The 20,251-nt window shown below is 40.2% G+C and overlaps 1 protein-coding gene across 13 annotated transcripts in view; it reads left to right on the forward strand.

Moving 5' to 3' along the window:
• gramd1bb (GRAM domain containing 1Bb) overlaps positions 1-20,251 on the forward strand; it is a 126,877-nt gene that overhangs the window by 97,729 nt on the left and 8,897 nt on the right. For 6 of the 13 annotated variants that reach the window (XM_088078691.1, XM_088078700.1, XM_088078702.1 and 3 more), the window contains 13 exons: positions 2,367-2,387; positions 3,941-3,964; positions 7,611-7,631; positions 8,797-8,820; positions 14,472-14,556; positions 15,500-15,603; positions 15,792-15,887; positions 16,270-16,350; positions 17,091-17,206; positions 18,819-18,981; positions 19,111-19,303; positions 19,822-19,965; positions 20,067-20,185. In XM_088078691.1, coding sequence (XP_087934817.1) covers positions 2,367-2,387; positions 3,941-3,964; positions 7,611-7,631; positions 8,797-8,820; positions 14,472-14,556; positions 15,500-15,603; positions 15,792-15,887; positions 16,270-16,350; positions 17,091-17,206; positions 18,819-18,981; positions 19,111-19,303; positions 19,822-19,965; positions 20,067-20,185 — 1,191 coding nt within the window. The remainder of the gene's footprint in view (positions 1-2,366; positions 2,388-3,940; positions 3,965-7,610; positions 7,632-8,796; positions 8,821-14,471; positions 14,557-15,499; positions 15,604-15,791; positions 15,888-16,269; positions 16,351-17,090; positions 17,207-18,818; positions 18,982-19,110; positions 19,304-19,821; positions 19,966-20,066; positions 20,186-20,251) is intronic. The other 7 variants (XM_088078694.1, XM_088078692.1, XM_088078693.1 and 4 more) reach the window with 7 other exon arrangements.

Genomic DNA, 20,251 nt, shown 5'->3' on the forward strand with positions numbered 1-20,251 from the left:
AACAGGCTGAGCATTTTTTCCCCCCTGACTCTAAGATTGTGTTTAGACTTTCAAGAAATAACTTAGCCTAACATTCAGGTGACAAGTTTGGTGTGTTTGGGTTTAAAGGATAGGTTCACAATTTTTCAAGTCTGTCGGTAAATAATAGTAAGGCGTCAGTGTGAACACTGAAACAGGTTTGTCTTGGTATCATTTTTCCTGCTACTAATACTGGTCAGTTTGACTCCAATGTTAGTGATTAGGGACAAAATCCACAGTCCATTCAGAAGTCTGAGGTGGATTTTGTCCCCCATTAGTGCCCTGATGCACCAAGCTGGCGGTCAGCCGTTGGTCAATGCCGTGCTGTCGGTCAGTGTTTGTAGCCTTAGTTTTTACAGTGTCTCATACAGTTGACACTATTTGAATCCAATACGGCAGAGTCTGTCAGTGGATGAAATCACTCTGAACGGAAAGAGAAATGGAAGTAAGGAAAGTAAACAAATGAGTAAGGGCGCGAGTTTAAAAAAAACGTCTAAGTAAGGGTTGGTTTTTTTTTTAGCTATTGAGCTCTTTAGCAGAAACGGTTCATTATTCTGTTCTTTAAACATCGGGTTGTGTTGCTAACTTATTAACTGACTAACTAGCATCCTGAATCTGGCCTGTTGGTCCTCTGGTTTCCCTTTTTAAATGACTTCCACCTGCTGATATGGAGGGTTATTCCCTCTCATGCAGGCACAGAACATATGTCAGGGTTCCCACGGTCATGGAAAACCTGGAAAAGTCATGAAATTTCACAATCACTTTTTCAGGCCTGGTTAAGTCATGGAATTTGTAAAAAATCATTAGAAGATTTGGAAAAGAAATGGAATTTTGTTGTCAAAACTTAATTCCAGACTCAGTTGTTCAGAAGCAATCTGATCAGATCTTGGCTATTGTATTGGATCCAATCTTGACAATAGGTTGTTCAAGACAAAAATAAAGTGTTCTGATATCGGATTAGATCATATAATCCATTTTTGGTTTTGATTTGGATCAAACTTTTCATATGTGTTCAAAACTTTGTTGTAGAATTGGGTTACCTTTGAACCAAAAAAAGACAGGATTATCCTGAAGGGTGGATTCAGGCACAAAATGCAATAAAACTTTTTAAATTGGCCAAACATACATACATCCATTTATATTTTGCAATTGATCTGTTTACCTTTTCCACTGATACAGTTGACTGTACACATAAGGCTACTGTCTTCTAGTTGAGTTAAGTAAAAAAAAAACAAAACAGGGATGAAACACAGGACGAAAATGAAAAAAATAATGGTTTTTTCTTGCCCTTTCTTGTTTTTTTAACATATATATATATATACAAGAAAAAATATAATGGGTCCTCTTAAAGTCATGGAAAAGTTTTGAGATTTTGTCTATAAAAATGTGTAGGAACCGTGATATGTGCTAGCTGGCCGTTGGCTGTAGTCTTTATGTTTAACTTATGCAACTTTTTGTCCAAGACACAGGCGACGCGAGGCAACACAAAATTTGGCGTTTGTTGCCACTAGTGCTTTAATGCCGGTTTGCTGTTTCTGGACTTTTACTAATATTCAAAGCCGCTGTTAGGAAGGGATCTCTTAATTGGCCAGAATAAGCAGGAGAAATGATTACAGCAAAAAAAAGCCTCTTTCAATGTGAAAATGTGCGTGTAAGTCTTGAAAAGATGTGAACCTGTCGTTTAACGGCAAGTTGGAGAGCTTATTGTTGTTTACAGACGTTTGCTGTGTTGTGTTTCCTTCTTATTGAATAGAGACAGCAATTATTGTCTGTTTAGCTCCTTTTCACAGTGGTTGCTGTCAGTCTTCATAGAAAAATAAAAAACACGACTAGAAGCCGTATCTGTTGACATCCAAAGTTATTATTGAAGAAACAATAGAAATTAATAGAAAGCGGTGACAAACAGAGGAGTTCAGGTGTTGTGTTTGCTGTCCTCCCCCTCATCTGCATCTCCCCTTCACAACAGTGGTGGATTGAATCTGTCAGGTTGTTTCACAGATGGAGCATGTGGCTCTAATGTTTTGTACGCTCAGCAAAATATATTGTCATGTCACTCCCATCTTCATTTACCCTCACATTCTGTCCTAATTCGCCTCTGCTGTTTAAACCACTTGTTGTTTGTCTTTTTTTTTCTTTCATCATTTTTTGTCTCCACAACACAATGTGCACGCTCTCTCGTTCTCTCTGCTGCTGCTGCTGCTACATGCCATATGATAATGTGTGCCATCTGACAATGACTGTTCAGCTCTTCTGTTGGTACTCTCAGCTGTTTCTTCTTGCAGTTAATTTCTTTTTTCGTTTTTTTTTTTATCTGATTTTTCTTTGTTCTTCTCCTGATTGCATGCTAGTCTCACAAGCGACTTTCCAAAGTAAGCATTACTCTTTTTTCTGTTCTTCAAATATCTCTGTGCCCACCCTCCCTCTGCCCCCACCTCTTGTCTTGTGAGCTGCTCTGTGGAGATGTCCCGACCCCGTTTGCAACGCTTCACTCCCTGAACCCAGCTTGTTCTTGTGCAACACTGCAACCGTTACGAGTCCCATCTGCACCCACGGTCATAGCAGATGGACACGTCTTAAAAACAACACAACCCCACACAACCTCATTCACTCCCCTCTCCTCTCCTGTCCTTTCTTTTCCTTCCTGGTGATATGCAATGTAGCAAATTCCTGATGACATTTTCAAATGTTTGTGTTAAGCTTGGTGCTCTATATGAGCATAGTCAGGATCAGAATGTTTTTTTTTTGCAATGCAGATGTAGAGAAATAAAAGAAAAAGGATTTGAACAATGCAAAATCATTCATATAATGGAGAAATGGCACCTTATTTTAGAGATTTTGTCCATTCCAAGATAATATAATATAATCCAAAATAGGGCAAACCCATAAATAAACAAAGATAAACTAACTAATAAACAACATATTTGTCTTAATTCCTCTCTCTTCTCTTCTTCCAGTTTTTGCACTTTGGCCTACGCTCTCTCTTTGCAAATTTATCCTGTTACGTTTTGGTAATAAAAGCTTTATATCTGTCATGCTGCATAACAGTATGATTGAAATGAGTCAGACTGAGAGGCTGCTCAAATAATGATGTAGTCCTGGAGCTCTGAACTGGGGTGCTGGCAGGATTTTTAAGAGTTTATTCCTCTGCAGGAACATTAGAGCATCCCTGCACAGACCGCAGGCTGGTGTCATATTTTAGTGCATAGCCCATGTTGTCGCTTCATCCATCCAATTTGCCTCTTGTCAGACTTCATCCCACTTTTTTTTTGCATTAAATTTATTGCCAAGTATAGAGGGAGTCAGCACATAGGGTCTTATTTGTGTCATAATTGTTAAGACACAGGCAGAAACGAGGCAGTCTACAGAGAGACAATAAATGGGAGGTTAGTGTGAATAGCGGCCTCATGAGGCTCTGTTTGCACTGTTTCTCTCTCACACACACACACACACACACACACACACACACACACATTTCCCAATTGATTACATCACTTTTAATTTCTGTGCCACAGTCTAAATCCACCCCCACCCCCCACCCCCAACTGTATTGCAATCCCCCCCCCCACGTGAGCCTCTGTGGTCAGCAGTCAGTCACATGACCCAGACATGGCGTGAGGTCGTCCCAGCAACGTGAGCTTGATCACCCTAGCCCTAATGCAATCCAAATAAAAGAGTGCATTCAGTGAAAGGGGGTCCATGCCTCTCTGCAGTGAGGGCCATTTGACGATAATAGTGACAGCGACGCAGCAATAATCAATCAGGCTTCTCATGTAACATACAAGCGAGGTGGAGAGTCAGATTCAGTGGCAACGACAGACCTCTGATGCTCATTAGCTTCTTTTTTCTCATTTCCTATTTCTTTGTGTTCATGTTGCTCACTGCTTTGGTTAACATTTTGTTTTCTCCTTTAATTTTCTTTCAGTATGACAGACTAAACCTGATTAAAGTAAGCATTTCTTCTTGTTTTCATTTGACCCATTGACAATCCCTGCTGGCCCCCATTAAACCCTCCCCCCCCTCCCCAGCCCTCCACTTCCTCTGTAGCTGTGCGACTGTAGGATCCCCTTTGATACAGTAGTTTCAGTCCCTTGTGTCCTTTCCCACACTTCACCATCCCCTGAATTAATGTGAAAGGACAGTGATTTGTGAACTGTGTAAAAAACTGTTTATTCCTAAATGTCTTTATCCTGAGGAGTCTATGATATTTAAAGCCTAATTTAATCTGAATTTCACAGCAGATTTTTTTTTTTTTTAATGTAAAAGTTGATGCTACACTGGTACAATATGTGTTTGTAGTAAAAGTGCAGGTCAGTGGGATTTAAACCATCAACATTTGCACAGTTTTAAAGGCCTGCTCACCATCCTGTCAGACATTCTAACAAAACAAAGATGCTCCTTGAAATTTGTTTCTTATTAAAGAAATAGTTTGGATTTGTGGTTTACTGGGTGACTTATCCATAGTCAGTGATCTTATTTTTAGTAGATGTCAGTTAGCATGTCCCCAGTTTGCAGAAGCAGGCTGAAGTCTAACACAGAAGCTAAGCAATGTGCTGATCAACAATGAAACGCATTTTAGCTGCTTAAAAACGTCAATATCAGTTTAATTGTACACTATATTTAGAGTATTTTTACCACTTTACCTTTTCTTTAGACAGTCTGCTATAATGAGTACGCCGTTAACAGCCATAGCTCCCCATCTACGCTCTCGTCAAGGCCGACAGACTCCATTGACAAAAGTAGTATTTTTAGCTCACTGAACGCGGGAGCTGCAGGTTTACTGCTTCGATCAGTTAGTTAGTTTCTGTTATTGTGTGACTTTGATAATTCCATGCTAACCCTTTAAAACACCAAAATCACACAATAACACAAACAAAATAACTGTTAGAGGCAGCAGTAGGCCAGCAGCTCCAGTGTTTAGTGATGTTAAATCACAGTTTTTCTGAATAGAATCTGGCTTTGAAGAAAGCAACATAATGGCTTAATTTTCCCATCGGAAATCACTGTCTGACAGCAAGGTAAAATGTGAAAATATTCTAAATAAAGCAAACAATTAAACTGATGTAGATTATTTTAGGTGGGACTTTTGTTGCTTTGTCGCTGACCCTCATCCACAACATTATATTGCCTGTCTTCGGTGTCGGACTTCAGCCTGTTTCTCCAAACTGGGGGCGTGCCATCCAAAATCTACTTTATTTAATATATTCTCCATGGATAATAAATTTGAACTATCCCTTTAAGTCTTTTGAAGCTTTAAATCCAGCAAAAAAGTCCCCATTTTTGCAATCCAAAGCTCCAATTGTAGTGACATTTAAACCAAATTATAAAGTTAAATTATACAAACAGACCCAAACCACTTTAAATCACAGTGGAGTCTCAGACAGAACTCTGTTCTCACTGTTTAATAGACTCTTTCTCTCTCTCTCTCTCTCTCTCTCTCTCCACATGTATACACTTACAATAAAAACTCTCTCCATGTAAACAATGTGTTCATAAACCACACAAACCCACTTGCGTTCAGTCACACACAAAGTCAAATACAGCGGCTCATACACACGCAGCCTACCCAGACAGTGGCCTCAAAGTAATTCCTCTCCTGTGTCTCTGTCACCTTCAAATCAGATTAGCCCACATTAGCCCAGCTATCGTCACAGCCAGGCCTCGGGCCTGCTACTGCAGCTGACTGCCTGCTAATAACACACGCAGCCGATAACCACCAAACCCTGACAGATTTAGAAAACTCAGACAACCGTCAGCACAAAAGGGAAATGTTTTGGGGCTTTTTAAAAAAAAAAAAACAAAAACAAAAGAAAGAAACATACACTGAACTACATCTGGCTTGTGAGGTAAATTTGTATGGCCATTTTATGGAGTGATTATCTGCCAGGTCGAAAAAAAAGAAAATGTTTGAAACATATTCTCATTCAATCTTCAGTTATCTTATTAAAATTACAACATTAATAAGGGAACATCATTGGTATCAGCAGATCATGGCTTTAAAATGAAGTATCCCCACTGGCCCAAAATGAACTTTTCTGCGGATGTGACTGGCTGACAGTGTGACGCTTTAATTGTGCGACTTTAATTAGTTTAAATAGGTCAAATTTGCCCTGGTTTTGGCTATTGTCGTAAGGAGAGCAACATCCAAGCCTTTTAAAGTGGGAGGAATTTTACAGTTTCGTTTAAAATGTCTTACTTAAGAATGAATATGGCATGTTTTACATGTACGCTAGGTTAAAGTAGTTTTATTGTTTTGCCCAATGAATATGTGCATTTTGAAAAGCATTGTATTTTTATTTCTGCATCTGCCACCAGTGGGCCATCACGATAAGAGTAGGCACAGGTTAATTTCACTACGGGAGAGACATGATGTTCTCCGCAATTCGGTGGAAAACGTATGTGCATATGTCTTTACTGGCAGCAGCAATCAGCTAAAATAAGTCAAAAAATATCTGCATATCGGCAAAAATCCAATATTTTACAACTCTAATAATCACTATAACCAACTTAGCAAAAATGCAGTAATGTCTGGTGGTCATACAAGGAAAGCTCCAACTATAACTCATTAAGAAACACTCTAAAATAGGAAAAAATAAAGTTTTGTTTTATTTTTTTATTTTTTGCTTGCTAATATTTAGATTTATTTGTTGTTGCTTTAACTTCTAATGTGGTGCTTTTATGATTGTACAGCTGGAATCAGACACTGGATATCACTTTTTCCCCCTCTCTTCCCTCTCTTCTCCCCTCTTTCTTGTTTCACCCTCTGAATGACCACCTGCATGTTTCCCCTCTGACACTTTTGCTCCAAGACTGTTAGAGTGGAATGAGTATTTATGTGACTGGAAAATATTTTAACCTCATAGTCATGATTAAGATGCATCTCTGCTGCCCTCTGCTGTTACAAAACGGCAAAAGAATTGATAGGTTGTTAATGAGGAACTCAATCTGATGGTTGTAAAATGTTGAAAATTAATCAAAACTCATTTTTAGAAGTTTATTGACATAATTTCACAGCACAGTTTTGATGAAACAGATAAATGATAGGTTTCTGTATGTTGGTTTTTTTTTTAAACAAAGATGGATGTATTGATGATACGTATTCTTAATTAAAAACATAAACAGTATGTCTAAAGTACTAATGCAGTCTAGCACTAGTTTGGAATGAAATTGCTTTCAGTTCCAGCAAATCAGACAGCAGATTTTCATCAGAAATCCTTTTATTTTGAAGTTATTTTGAGTCCTGCAATTAAATAATCAATAATTTCTGAATTCAAAAAACTTGGCGAAAGAATCTGAGTAGCAAGTTGAGCGAACTGAAAGAATTTCAGCATTTATACCTCAGCAATTTGAGGTTCAAAATTAAGCCCAGTTGGAACGAACACTCAGTCTCTGGCTTTGAAATAGTGTCATAACTTTATGTAATTCTTTGCAGGAGAGAGTGTGAGGTACAGTATGACCTTCACGCCTGCTGTAACTTGTTACGATCAGGTTGATCATGTTTCACACCCTCTATGTGTCTGTATGAGCCTGCTGCAGCATGTACACGTTTCACAGAGTTAAATACATCCTCTGCCTCTCTTTTTCTCTCTCCACAGAAGAGCCAAAGCTGGTATAACGTAAGTCACACCCTGTTTTTATTTACATCATTAACATATGTGAAGTCTGTTATGCGTGTATGTGTGTGCTGGTGTGAGATCATGTCATGTGGGTGACTCCTGAAAGTGTCTTGGAGTTGTTTAAGTGGCGGGTAATGTTTACTAGATGAAACGTGGTTGTCCTTGACCCTGTTTACTGGAGCACTAAATCACCAGTATGGGTTACTGGTGCTTCAGGCAGGGATTACTAGCGTGGGCTTAAAAGAGCAACAGGTGGTGCTTTCTGATGCAGGGAATCAAGGGACAGGTGAGACTATGGTGTCATTTTCTTCTTCATGGCATGACACAGGCCAGTGGTTCCCAACTGGTGGATCACGGTCCAAAAGTGGGTTGTGGGTCCATTCTGAATCGACCATAAGTGACTTATGAAGGTGTCAAGTGTGTAAAAAGCACACTTTATTTTAAAGTACAGGGGATTTCTGGCACAGAACTTTTATTTTGAAGTGCCATTTCTGTTTATTCTTGCAATTTGTTTTATTATTTTGTGCCTAAGCCAACGTGTTATTTACATTTTGTGAAGTAAAATTTAAAATGTGGTAATTTATCTAATGTTTATTTGTTTATTTGTTAGGATCCCCATCTTCCTGGGGTTTACATTTAAAAATATACATAAAACATGACTGTCAAAAAATAGTAATGCATTTAGATAGATGCATTTGACACAGCTATCAACACAAATAGAAAATATAAGGCATAATGTGTTGACTATGAACTAATGACTAAGGAGAAATCTGGACTCTGTGGCTGGACCAGTTAAGACCCACTGGTATAGGCAGCAAAGCCAGTATGTTGCAGTTTTATATTGTATCACAAGATGGCGTACTAGCTCTATTTCTGACTCCAGCAATTCTAAGTAATTCGTGTAATTCCTGTAATTCTTTTACACGTGTTGAGTTGCTGACACACCACAATAATTATTTTATTAACTTTAACACAGAAAAGCTTCCTGTTGTGCAAGTTAAGCCCACAGAATGAGCAAGAATGAGAGTGTTGGTCTTTGACAACACTGTGTCAAACCCTACTTTCTCCAGAAGTGTGTTTATTGGACTTTTTCCCCATTTTATGTTGGGTTTTTTTTTCGTTTTTTTTTATTCCCTGTGTGTATACTCTCCCCCTCTCTCCCCAGCATGAAAGACAACACATCCTGAGAGTAAGCATGACTTGTATTTTTGTGCAACCCTGTATAACTTTTCTGTCTCTCGCACTCTGTATCTTGGTTATCAGACTGGTGGAATGATAACATCCCTCCTGCCTGTTTCACATCCCATCGACTTCAGTCAGTGTTGTTACCACCTAATAGCAAAGCCACACTTTAGAAGAAGTGATTTTGACTTTTGGCATTTTTGCTCATGGTCTTATTTATTTAATTAAAATTTATATTGACTGTAAGAATGTTATGGATTAGTGTATTACAAGTCCCTAAGATGGTGATCAATGGCCAGTCACCACTCACACTTCTAATTCTGGTACGCAACAGGTGGTAACAAGCCCACTGAGTTCCTCACTGTACTAAACAAATCAACAAACCATCACAAGGGCCTCTGGACGAGCCGTGAATGCCTTTGAACAACAGGGGAATGGAGTATGGAGCTTTAGGTCATGGCATGTTTCCCTCCAGCCCGACTCCTGTTTCCGTGTCCACTGTCCAAAAACACGGACAGTAGGATGTTAAGGCTTTAGGGTCTGGGTATTACAAGCAACAGAAAAAGCAGGGACCTCCCTGCAGAAAGGGAAATAAAGAGATGCTGTTGATTTGATAGAGGCTTGATCCAAACAGTCCAGACTAGTTCTTTAATACTTCTCTGAAACACTCGGCTAAAGCAAGCCACTCACATTTTCTCTTCTGACTGTAGAACAGAGCATTACAAGTAACAATCTAGAGTTAATGTTCCTCCTGTCTGACTAACAGATGCAAATGTCATGTTTACAGACGACATACAGCTGGCTACCAGCGCAGTGTATATCAAGTGTACAAGATACCAGGAACATCTGCTCTGGTCAACAAATATACCCCATTCGTTTACCCCAGCTAATTTTGCCCACTACTAGGTCCTAAAAACTTAATTTTTAAAGGACAAATCCAGTGATATTTTGTAATTGTCAACAAATTCCATTAAAAACAAGTAATGTGTGTGTTGCCAAAGCCAGATACAGCTTATTCCTTTGTGCCATAGTGCCTTATTTGGTGGATTTCCATCTAAATGTAGCATGCATTTTAAACAAAGTTTCAGAAAAACAGCAAAAAATAAATGCACATTTCCATGCCTTTTCATCTGTAACTGTTAGACAAAGATAAAATAACAGCTTTGTAGTCTCGGTAGAGCTCTCGTAACAGCCCTGTGTGTATGCATAAGTATGTTAAGCTCTCAGTTGCATATGCGATAAATGCATATGTATTTATTGTTGGAATCTGTTTCCCTTGCACTTGGTTGCTTTTCCTTTAATTGATACACCAACTTTCCACAACCACCTAGCGTAAAACTATTAAGAACACATCCGTGAGCCAAACTGTTGAACTGGGTGACATGCTCCTTCATCACCATGAACATGGGCATGGCAGTTTATTTTGAGTCAGTCCCACACACACCATGCCGCTTCTATTAATACTCGCTTGTACAGCATGTGTATTAATCCGCAGCTGAAAATAATCCCCAACAAATACGTTTACTCCTGTTTGAGTAACATTTGCTCAAAAACTACAGTGCCCAGCTGCTTTAGAAAATGTATTAGCCTTTATAAAAATGAAACAATACATGTGTGACCTGTTCATAGAGATGTACCTCTTCAGTAGGAGCCAGCAGGATTGGAGCTGAGGTCCACAGATAGAATAGGAAAGTCAGAAGGAATTGAATGACAGATTAAGGCATCATTGGTTTTGGTCTTTTCATGGAATTTATTGACAATAAAAAAAAGATTAATGCCAGCCTTATCCTGTAAAACAAGTGAAAAATTGTCTGCCAACTAATATTTCACCTTTACATTATTTCACTCTAAAAACTGAATATCAGACCCAGTTAGCGATCCAATTGTGATTTTTGTGCTGTGTGAAGTTGGCAGTATGAATGAGTGAAATTTGCCAGCACAATATACTCATGACGGTGAATTTACCTTTTAAAAAAGATTTATCTCAGCACTGTGTTTTCCTGACATCTTGTACATTCATCTTTACTCACACAATGAAAACTGAAACATCAGTCAAGTGAAATAAGCCCAATAGGTAGTTTTGCCTCAGATGACTGTATGCAAGGTGTCTTACCCCATGATGCACCTGCATGTAGGACAGCATGTATGTGTGTGTGTGTGTGTGTGTGTGTGTGTGTGTGTGTGTGCGTGTGTGTGTGTGTGTGTGTGTGTGTGTGCGCCTCTACATGGCAATGATGACCTCCCATGGCACTGAAATCAAAGTGATTAAAAACCCATCCGTCCTAATGTGAGTTCTGAGCCTGTCTGAGGTTCGCACAGTGGCCATCTTTCTTCCCTCTCGCAGCACAAGGTCATTCGCTTTGCATCTACACAAGTTTGCCACAGTGCCTCTGTTGCAACCAGCAGGCTTGAGGACGATAGCAACAAGAAGGAAAACACTGTCAAACAGTGCACAGATAAGCAAGATTAGTGCTTAAGCCGGTGGATATATTGAATTTGTTTAAATCTACATAAATTGTTGCTGTAGAGAGTGTCCGTCAAGCCTTTCACATGGTTTCGCTCTGATCGATACTCGCCCTCATACTTTGCCTCTCAAATGTCAAACTGCCACAGTGAAAGGATGCACACATATACCTCAAGCCCTCACCCCCCTGAAAACACTAAAAACCCCACCCTGCTTTACAGTGCCAGTCTCCTCCATCCCCTAATGTTTGTCCAGCGTTAATAGTTAACCAAATCTATAAACACTGTGTATCCACAGTCCCGCCTCATCCCGAGTCTCATACTGTCACCTGAACGCTGCATCACTCACAATGGCCTCTTTATTTGCTTGATTTATTTGAGAAAATGAATAAAGAACCACTCTCTGCACGGACACCACCAGTAATTTGTTGGCAATTTAGCTGAAATTTCATCTAAGCGATGCAAAGACGTTCTCAACAGCCTTTTTAGAGTTGAATGATCACTGTTTTCCAAGAGGCCTGCTGCCGAAGAATATCTTCTATTTTTACTGCGTCTTCGTCAGTGTCTTGCTTACATGAGGACTGGGAAATATCTGCAGAGAAAAGGTGGAAGAAGTTATGGCTGAATTCCATTTCCAGTGTGGTCTGCACATTTGCCTCATCCAGCCGGAGTCAATGAAATGCAAGCAACATCTTCTTCTCTTTATAGCCGCTGGGAATTCCATCACTCTGCCCACCTTCTCGACTCTTGAAATGTTTTTAGTTAAAATTAGTAGGAGCACATGCACACCAATTGTTTTTAAACGCTGCTAAAATAGAAGCCGCGAGCTCTGCATGTTTCTTGCCTGCTAAGAGTAACAGAAGGTGATCAAGTATCACAAGTACATGAATGACCCCAATACCAAAACAGGGAGAGAGGAGGGGGACGCTTCATACCTTTAGATCGTCACTTTTGGTACCTTTACTTTGGATACTGGCAACGTAAAATGAACGATCAATTGAAACAGACAAAGACATATTTACAGTATTTTGTCACTTCACTCTGCGATGTAGCCTCTGGACTACAAACCAGTGCAGACTCTGTCAAGATTGATGGTGTTGTTTTCCATGCAGAGGTAACTGGAGGTTATGCTCACATCTGTTCTCTGTAACTCAATCACATGGACGAACAGCGAGACGGACTCAACACATACTTCAGTGGACTCCAAACATTAATTTCTCTCTCTCTTTTTAAGTTTTCTTTCCTCTTAGCGACATCTTTGTTTGTGTTTGCCCTCCTATCCACAAAGTAAACGTTTCATTCTTTTCTAGTCGTAAACTGGGTAATTACAAGGCACTCAGACCTGGACAGCACCACACACACTTAGCTTACACACTTACCAGGAGGAGTAAGCAGGAAAAAAGGAAAAAGCTACCGGCATGATAATAAAGGACTTGTTGGCTGGGGTTACTAGAGGGCAACGGCCGTAACTCCTCTCCCAGTGTGTGTGAAAGGGAGAGAGAGAGAGAGAGAACGACAGAGCAAGACAAGGATCATGTGGCTGGAGTGTGCCGTCCACCGCTCAACACTGAAAGGGAGCTGCACCCAAAACAGGGGGGCGGATACTGCAGCTTCCAAAACCACTGGACTTGCAAGCTCTGGGTGCTCTTATTTTCCGAAACCTACCGTAACTGACAAGTCGTCCAACATCAGCAGAGCCCACTACTGGGGCCCCCTGTTTTGGAAAATTAGCTGCCATCCAGGCGCCAAATAGGATCTGGTGCGGTGAACATGGAATTGGATGAGGATTGCACGATGTCAGACTGGGAGGCCGTGCTGGAGCTGGATGAGGCGTTGGCAGGGTGGCTCCTGCAGGGTCCAGCGAGAGGGGAGTGGGGTTGGGAGTGGGGCTGGGCTGCCTCGAACCTTCAGGACCCTGAGTGGGACACTGAGGAGATCCCTGCTGTAAGTTGACAGATTTATTGAGCTTATTTTGGATAATGTAAAGTCACAAGAGAGGGGTGAGTGAAAAGGCTTCGCAGCACTTTTTATTGTATGCTGCTGTAAGCAGTCTGTGGTAATTCCCCACTACTAAAGAAAACAACTGGTTTGGGTCTGAGTCATAGCTATTTCTCCCAGAGCTCATAGAGGCCTGTTTTTTAGAGTGTTCATCAGGTTACTGTGTGAGTGTCTTGATGTATAAACAATGCGTTTTAGTTGTTTTTGGTCAGGGATAAAGGTTTTCAAACAAGGAACTTGCTAACTCCGTGCAGTAAGTAAATGGCTCTCACATTCTCTCAGAGCAGTGAATCTCATCACCACAGCAGAGTGGAAGCAGAAGCAGATACTCCCCAACAGTGTTTCACTATTCCAAACACTTCGCTTCACATGGGATGTAATGATTTTAAATGTGAACAAGCTGTTCTTTTCCCACCAGCTCTGATCCAAAAGACTATATTTTTCTTTTGTCTCGGCATACGTCTTGTTATTGTATTGGCAGCTATTGTTTCCTGAAGTTTTCCTGTTAAAGGAAAGCATCTGGCACCGACAGTGAGAGCCCTCGGTCTAGCACACATTTGGAGATTTTCATCCATAACAAGCGTTCTCTGTAAATAATCAAGTCCGCTGAAGCCAAGTGAAGAAAAGTGTGTTGGATAGGAATATCCTTCCCTGTGTTTAAAAGCTTTTGTTTGACCAGGTTAATCAAACAACTATGCACAGTTTTGTTTGCAGTTGTCCAACCCCTTGTCACAAGACAAAGCCTCATTGTCAGACACATGTTGCTCTGTAACGCAACTCTGAGAATGTGACTCATTTTGTAAATGCTCATAGTCATGGCAGCATGTGTATTGAATGATCCGCCGCGGGCTGATGTTTTGGCATTGCGCTTTCAATTAATGACGCAGCCTTGAAGATAATTTAGGCCACCTCTGCTTGCCATTCCCTACACATCCATTTCCAGTGCCTGTCAAAACCACCCACGGTAAGATCAAAGTAAACCAGACATCCCGATCAAACCTGTGAGTGGTTTTAACAAGGTTATCTCACATGCTCATGGAAACGAATAACTCGAAGCCTGCGTGATGTAGACGACACTTGTGAGTGAGCGAGTCAGAGAGCATGAAGAGTGTTGGGAAGCGTGTGTGTGTGTGTGTGTGTGTGTGTGTGTGTGTGTGTGTGTGCGTCTGTGTTTCTGATATTTGCCTGTCTCTGCAGGTGCTGAGCCCAACATACAAGCAGCGCAATGAGGACTTCAGGAAACTCTTCAAGCAGCTTCCTGACACAGAAAGACTCATTGTGGGTGAGTGGACGCCACAGGCACTCAGGGTGCAGATAAGCTGTTAGTCATTAGAAAATGATTAATCCTAACAGGATAAAGAGGGGACACAAACAAATACTGGTCCTTCCAGGTGTCAAATATCATGATTATAATATCGCTACATCACTGATGAAGTTAAAAAAAAAATTAAAGAAGACAATTGTCTACTTGTTTTAGAGGAACTTCAAAGCCGATAATGAACTTTTCCAGCAGTCTAAAATACATGCTGCTCTGTGCCATGAACACATAATGTCCCAAGTTCAGCTGATTTGTTCTGGCTTATTTTACCCAACTCCTTAGTGAATGCTGTGGTTGTCTGAAATGTCTAAAAAAATCCTTTCCATGAACTCCAAATGACCTAGTGGTATATGAATTGAGCTTTATGGTTTGGTTATGATGAGTTCACAACTAATAAACAAGATATACACGCAAGGCAGTGAGGTTTCTGTATTGCAGTGAAGTGATTAAATTAACTGTCAATATAAATACATTTGATTGAATTTACATGTTTTCATGTCTGATTTATGGAGAGAAATTTTTTGACCCTCCGAATCATTTAGCAATCGTCTGTCTTAGTGATGGAGTTTCTCTGTGATGTAATTTGGAGAGGTGTGGACTTCATTTCCTGAATCAAATATATTCATTCCCAGCATGCATGTCAACACTTAATTCCATTTTCAACAGTATTCAACCAGGTTGCAGGAGAACACCATAAAGAAGTTAATAAAGTTACAATGCAGCAGTTGGAAAAAAAACGTACAAAAACTATGCATTGGTCAAACGAAAAACAAATTGCAGTACACAAAACATGTAGGTCGAAAAATTACAAAGACACAAGTGGCACAAGGTGTTTTTGTTTTTGTTTTTGTTTTTGTTTTTGTTTTGTTTTGTTTTGTTTTTATTATGTGACGTCTTTATGCTCCAGACTACTCGTGTGCTCTTCAACGGGACATCCTCCTGCAGGGACGACTCTACCTCTCTGAGAACTGGATCTGTTTCTATAGCAACATCTTCCGCTGGGAAACACTGGTATGCTTGTTAACGCTCTTTGCGTTCCTATGGTTTTTTTTTATATTGGCAGTATTGGGTCACACTTGGAACTGTAATGTGTGTGTGTGTGTGTGTGTGTGTGTGTGTGTGTGTGTGTGTGTGTGTGTGTGTGTGTGTGTGTGTGTGTGTGGGTGTGTGTGTGTGTGTGTGTGTGTGTGTGTGTGTAGCTGACAGTACGGCTAAAGGACATCTGCTCAATGACAAAAGAGAAGACTGCCCGCCTCATTCCCAATGCCATCCAGGTCTGCACAGACACTGAGAAGGTAAGGATGCAGAATGACTAAATGTTTTGTCATTGTTATTACAAACTAATGAGGAAATTCAGTGAATATGTTATAAATCTTTGCCTAAATAGACAACAGTAAAGCCTTGAGGTACAAACTCTGGCTCATAATAGGAAGACTGGTGATTTTATCTTTACCGCCAACAGGGGGAACATGCTCCATCACAAATTGGTGACTGGAGAATGGTTGGCAAGATATTAATGTCCACCATTACTGCCAAAATATGTCGCTACAAATTAATATACTCCCACAATAGAAGGGTTTAAACCATGCCCATCAAAAATTACAGTTTAATTACCACAGTTATTTCATTCCCCTGCTCACCAGACTCATATATATATTTACTGTGTATTTTTCACAGCACTTTTTCACCTCATTTGGAGCCAGGGACAGGACTTACATGATGATGTTCAGACTTTGGCAGAATGCACTGCTGGACAAGGTAAGCAAATCTGGTCTACCAGTTTGCTATTTTTTCTAATTTTGTCTGAAAGGTAATATTTTTCCTCTGCTGTGTTTTACAAATCTCCTTATTAACTTTCGACTTTTGATTTGAGATCTTTTATTTGGATCATTCCAAATGAAACAGGTGATTTAAACACCAGAATACCCATCAGAAATTTTCTGTACACAACATACTTATTTCACATCTGAAAAGGAGAAGGAGGAAGTGAATACTTATCAAATTTCTGTCCTAGTATTCACCATCGATTTGACTGAACACACACACACACACATAAAAAAAACAAAGAAAACACATCAAAACAAAGAGCAAAGTCACACTATCAAAACCAACCTACCAGTCTTGTCCCATGCTTTACTGTGCCAGTTCTCCTTCAATATTTTGTTTTTAAAAATGTGTTCAAATTTGTTAAATGTTCGACATGTTTTCATTTCTACACTACAGCTGTTCCATAATTTAGCCCCTTGGACTGTAATATCATGATATAGTGTGTTAGTACTCACAAATTGTTTTTTGAACTTACAAATTCCTCTCAAATTATGGATACCGTCTTCTATTTGAAACAGATTTTGGATACTTTTGGGTAGTAGCTGATTTATGCTCTGTACATGATTTGAAATCGACAGCATCTTTGAATTTGGGTGCTTTTAGTTGTTGTTGGTTCTCTATAAGTGATTTTGTTTACGACTCTTATGGCTCTTTATTTCTCCATCTTGCAGCCCCTGTGCCCCAAAGAACTGTGGCACTTTGTTCATCAGTGCTATGGCAACGAGCTGGGCCTAACCAGTGACGATGAGGACTACGTTCCCCCTGATGACGACTTTAACACCATGGGGTGAGTCTATTTATGCTGCAGCATCAGTCACTATGGATACAGCCATACACATCTTTCAGTCAATTACCTAATTCCCCAAATTACAAAATAATTAGAGCTGGAACACTCACATGCTCAGTCACATACAAGCACTCTTCAGCTCTCTCAGCTAATCCATTTAGATACACAGTTACCACACTCAAGATCCTTCTCAGCTTCTCAGCTAATTGACACTGCAGTTTTATAGCATTTGTTTTCAACCCACTGGTTTACCAGCCAGGTTTTATCTTGCTCAGCAACTTTGGAGTACTTAAAAGCTGCAGAAGATGCAACACAGCAAATACTGCTTTTGTGTGAAAGCTTAAAGGATTCCTCTCTGCTCTGACTCTTCCTATATTTTCCTTTCATGTCTGAAGTAGATTTACAAGGTCAAATCAATACGGAGTCATCTATTTGGTCGATGCTGTTCTGTCAACCCACCTTTGAGGAGATGTGGGCTCTGTATGTGATCTGAATGTTGTGACTGCAGAATCTTTTATCTGTATCCTTTAGGGGAAGTTTAATGTATAACAAAACCAAAATCTTTATTTTTAAAGTAACTAGTAACTAAAGCAGTCACTTAAATGTAGTAGAGTACCTCAAAGTTGTATTTATTACAGGACTTGAGTAAATGTACTTAGTTTACATTCCACCACTGCCTATATCCAGCCATCTGCACACTTCTCTCTGTGAACTCAAACTGCTTATGTAAAAGGACAGCTTCTCTTCAAAGCTCAACTGAGCCCAAAATGAAACTGCCGTCCTTGTTGCTCTACATATGTATTTGTAAAGTGAAGTAATCGCTTTCAGCTGTTTCCCACACATACAGACTTGTTTTAGAATTTCTTTAATCTGCACACAGATTCATGTGCACACCTGGATGCTAAACCAACTTTGCTGTGAGAGTTCAAACCATAGACTGTACTTAAAGATGGACACTGCATCTCCACTTCCTCCCGCTGTACATTAAATGAAGCCAAAATATCCCAGATCTGGGTGCTGCCATCTTGCTCTGGTGAGCATTTGGAGCCTGTGCAGAAGCAATCTGTGCAGTAACGAGTTCCCGCCCTCACACCCATCCAATCAGTCACGAACAGCGCCACTGATCGCAAGCACACAGTTGTCAATCATGACGTCACACCCTCTTCCCATCGCACCAAATTACTAATTAAAATTAAACATATCTGACAAACACTATCATATATATCAGCATGATAAAAACTATCTGAAAAGGACAGAAACCATCTTTAGGAAAATTTTATTTGATATGTACTTATATACGTATATTTTTTAGTTTAGTTTTGTCCCATCCACTAACATGGAGGGGGCGGGGTTTATGACTTATACTGCAGCAAGCCACCAGGGGACGATCGAGACGTTTTAATGCTTCAGATTGGGTTAGCTGTCATGCCGTCTATCTTTACATACAGTCATTGGTCCAATAATCCATCCTTGTGTAAAAAAGATGGCTGAAGATAAAAAGTTTACAAACACTGCTTGACACAGTCGTTGCAAGAACCTTATTCACTGTGTGAGATAAAATGAGTACAACTGAGTAAAGTTTTTGCCTGACGCTGCTTTCTGGTGCTTTCAGCTTCAGTGAAGAGATCCCCAATGAAGAGAATGAGATCAACAATGACAACTTGTCTAAGAGCAGCGCTGAGGCCAAGCCAGAGGGGAGCCCTCCTCTGTTACATAAGAAAGTAGTCCCAAACAGCACCATCCCCAGCCCAGGCAACTCTGACCCACCCATCACAGTGAGTTACATATATATACACACACATATTTATATAACTGCAACATCTCCCAGAGTCAGAAAACATTTGAGATTTCATAGGGAAAATGTATCATTGTGACCGATGCCTTTTGTTCTTGTTTTCTTCCAGTTTGACCTCCCAACAGAAGAGTATGCAGACTGCCTACCAGATGGCGAGTTGCTTACTGTCCCCCTTTTAGTGGAAGAGAAGAACAGTGATACTAGCGGGCCTGGTGGTCCTGTCCCCTCACCGTCTCTGGACTTCAATGACAACGAAGACATCCCCACCGAGCTCAGTGATTCCTCTGAAACACACGATGAGGGTAAGTGCACAACACAGAATGAACAGTAGGAATGCCCGATATTGGATTTTTTGCCGGTATCTGATATGCCGAGGTATAACAACCCATTGGCCGATAACCAGTATCGATATATCCGATTTTTTTCCCACCTAGCTTTAGTGATCATCAGGTCTGCTCTGTAGTAGATTAACATCATATGATGCATACTCTTATCATGATAGCCCACCAACAGATGGACACGTGAAATACAATGCTTTTCAACGTATGCCACAATAATTTCATGTGCAAAATAAGAAAAATACTTCAGTTTATGGTAGATTTTGTATATCTTCACTTTGACAAAAAATTGGTATTGGGTTGTCATATCGGATGAAATCAGCACGTTGGCCGATTCTGATGTTTCATTTTGAAACCAATATCTGCCGATACCAATGACATGCCAATTTTATCATGCATCCCTAATGAACATTTCTCTTTCCCCGTAAATATGTTATCTGTATCTGCCTACATTTATTTGTCTTCTTGTCTTGGACATGTAGGTGAAGTACAGGCCTTTCATGAGGATCTGAATGGCAGGCAGTACATCAATGAGATCTACAAGTTCAGTGTGGACAAGCTCTACGGTATCCTCTTCACCGAGTCACAATTTATGAGCGACTTCATGGAGCAGAGACGATTCTCAGGTCAGTATTTCTGACGCTTTTACTGCTGACCCTCAACCTCTCTGGAGGAAAGGCAGACCGAAAATGTGACCATTTCTTTCTTCTATTCATTTGCTGTTTAGATGTGGTGTACCACCCATGGAAGAAGGAGGAGGCGGGGAACCAGACCAGAGAGATAATGTACACCATCTCGCTGTCCAACCCCCTAGCCCCCAAAACAGCCACAGTCACTGAAACACAGGTACTGTCAATTTCTAGTGTATCAGAAAGATTTCTTCTTATTTCAATCCTCTGAGTTCGAGATGGC

This window comes from Plectropomus leopardus, chromosome 6 (assembly GCF_026936395.1).
Source record: "Plectropomus leopardus strain MGB_pleo_1.0 chromosome 6, ASM2693639v1, whole genome shotgun sequence".
Taxonomy (NCBI): Eukaryota; Metazoa; Chordata; class Actinopteri; order Perciformes; family Serranidae; genus Plectropomus; species Plectropomus leopardus.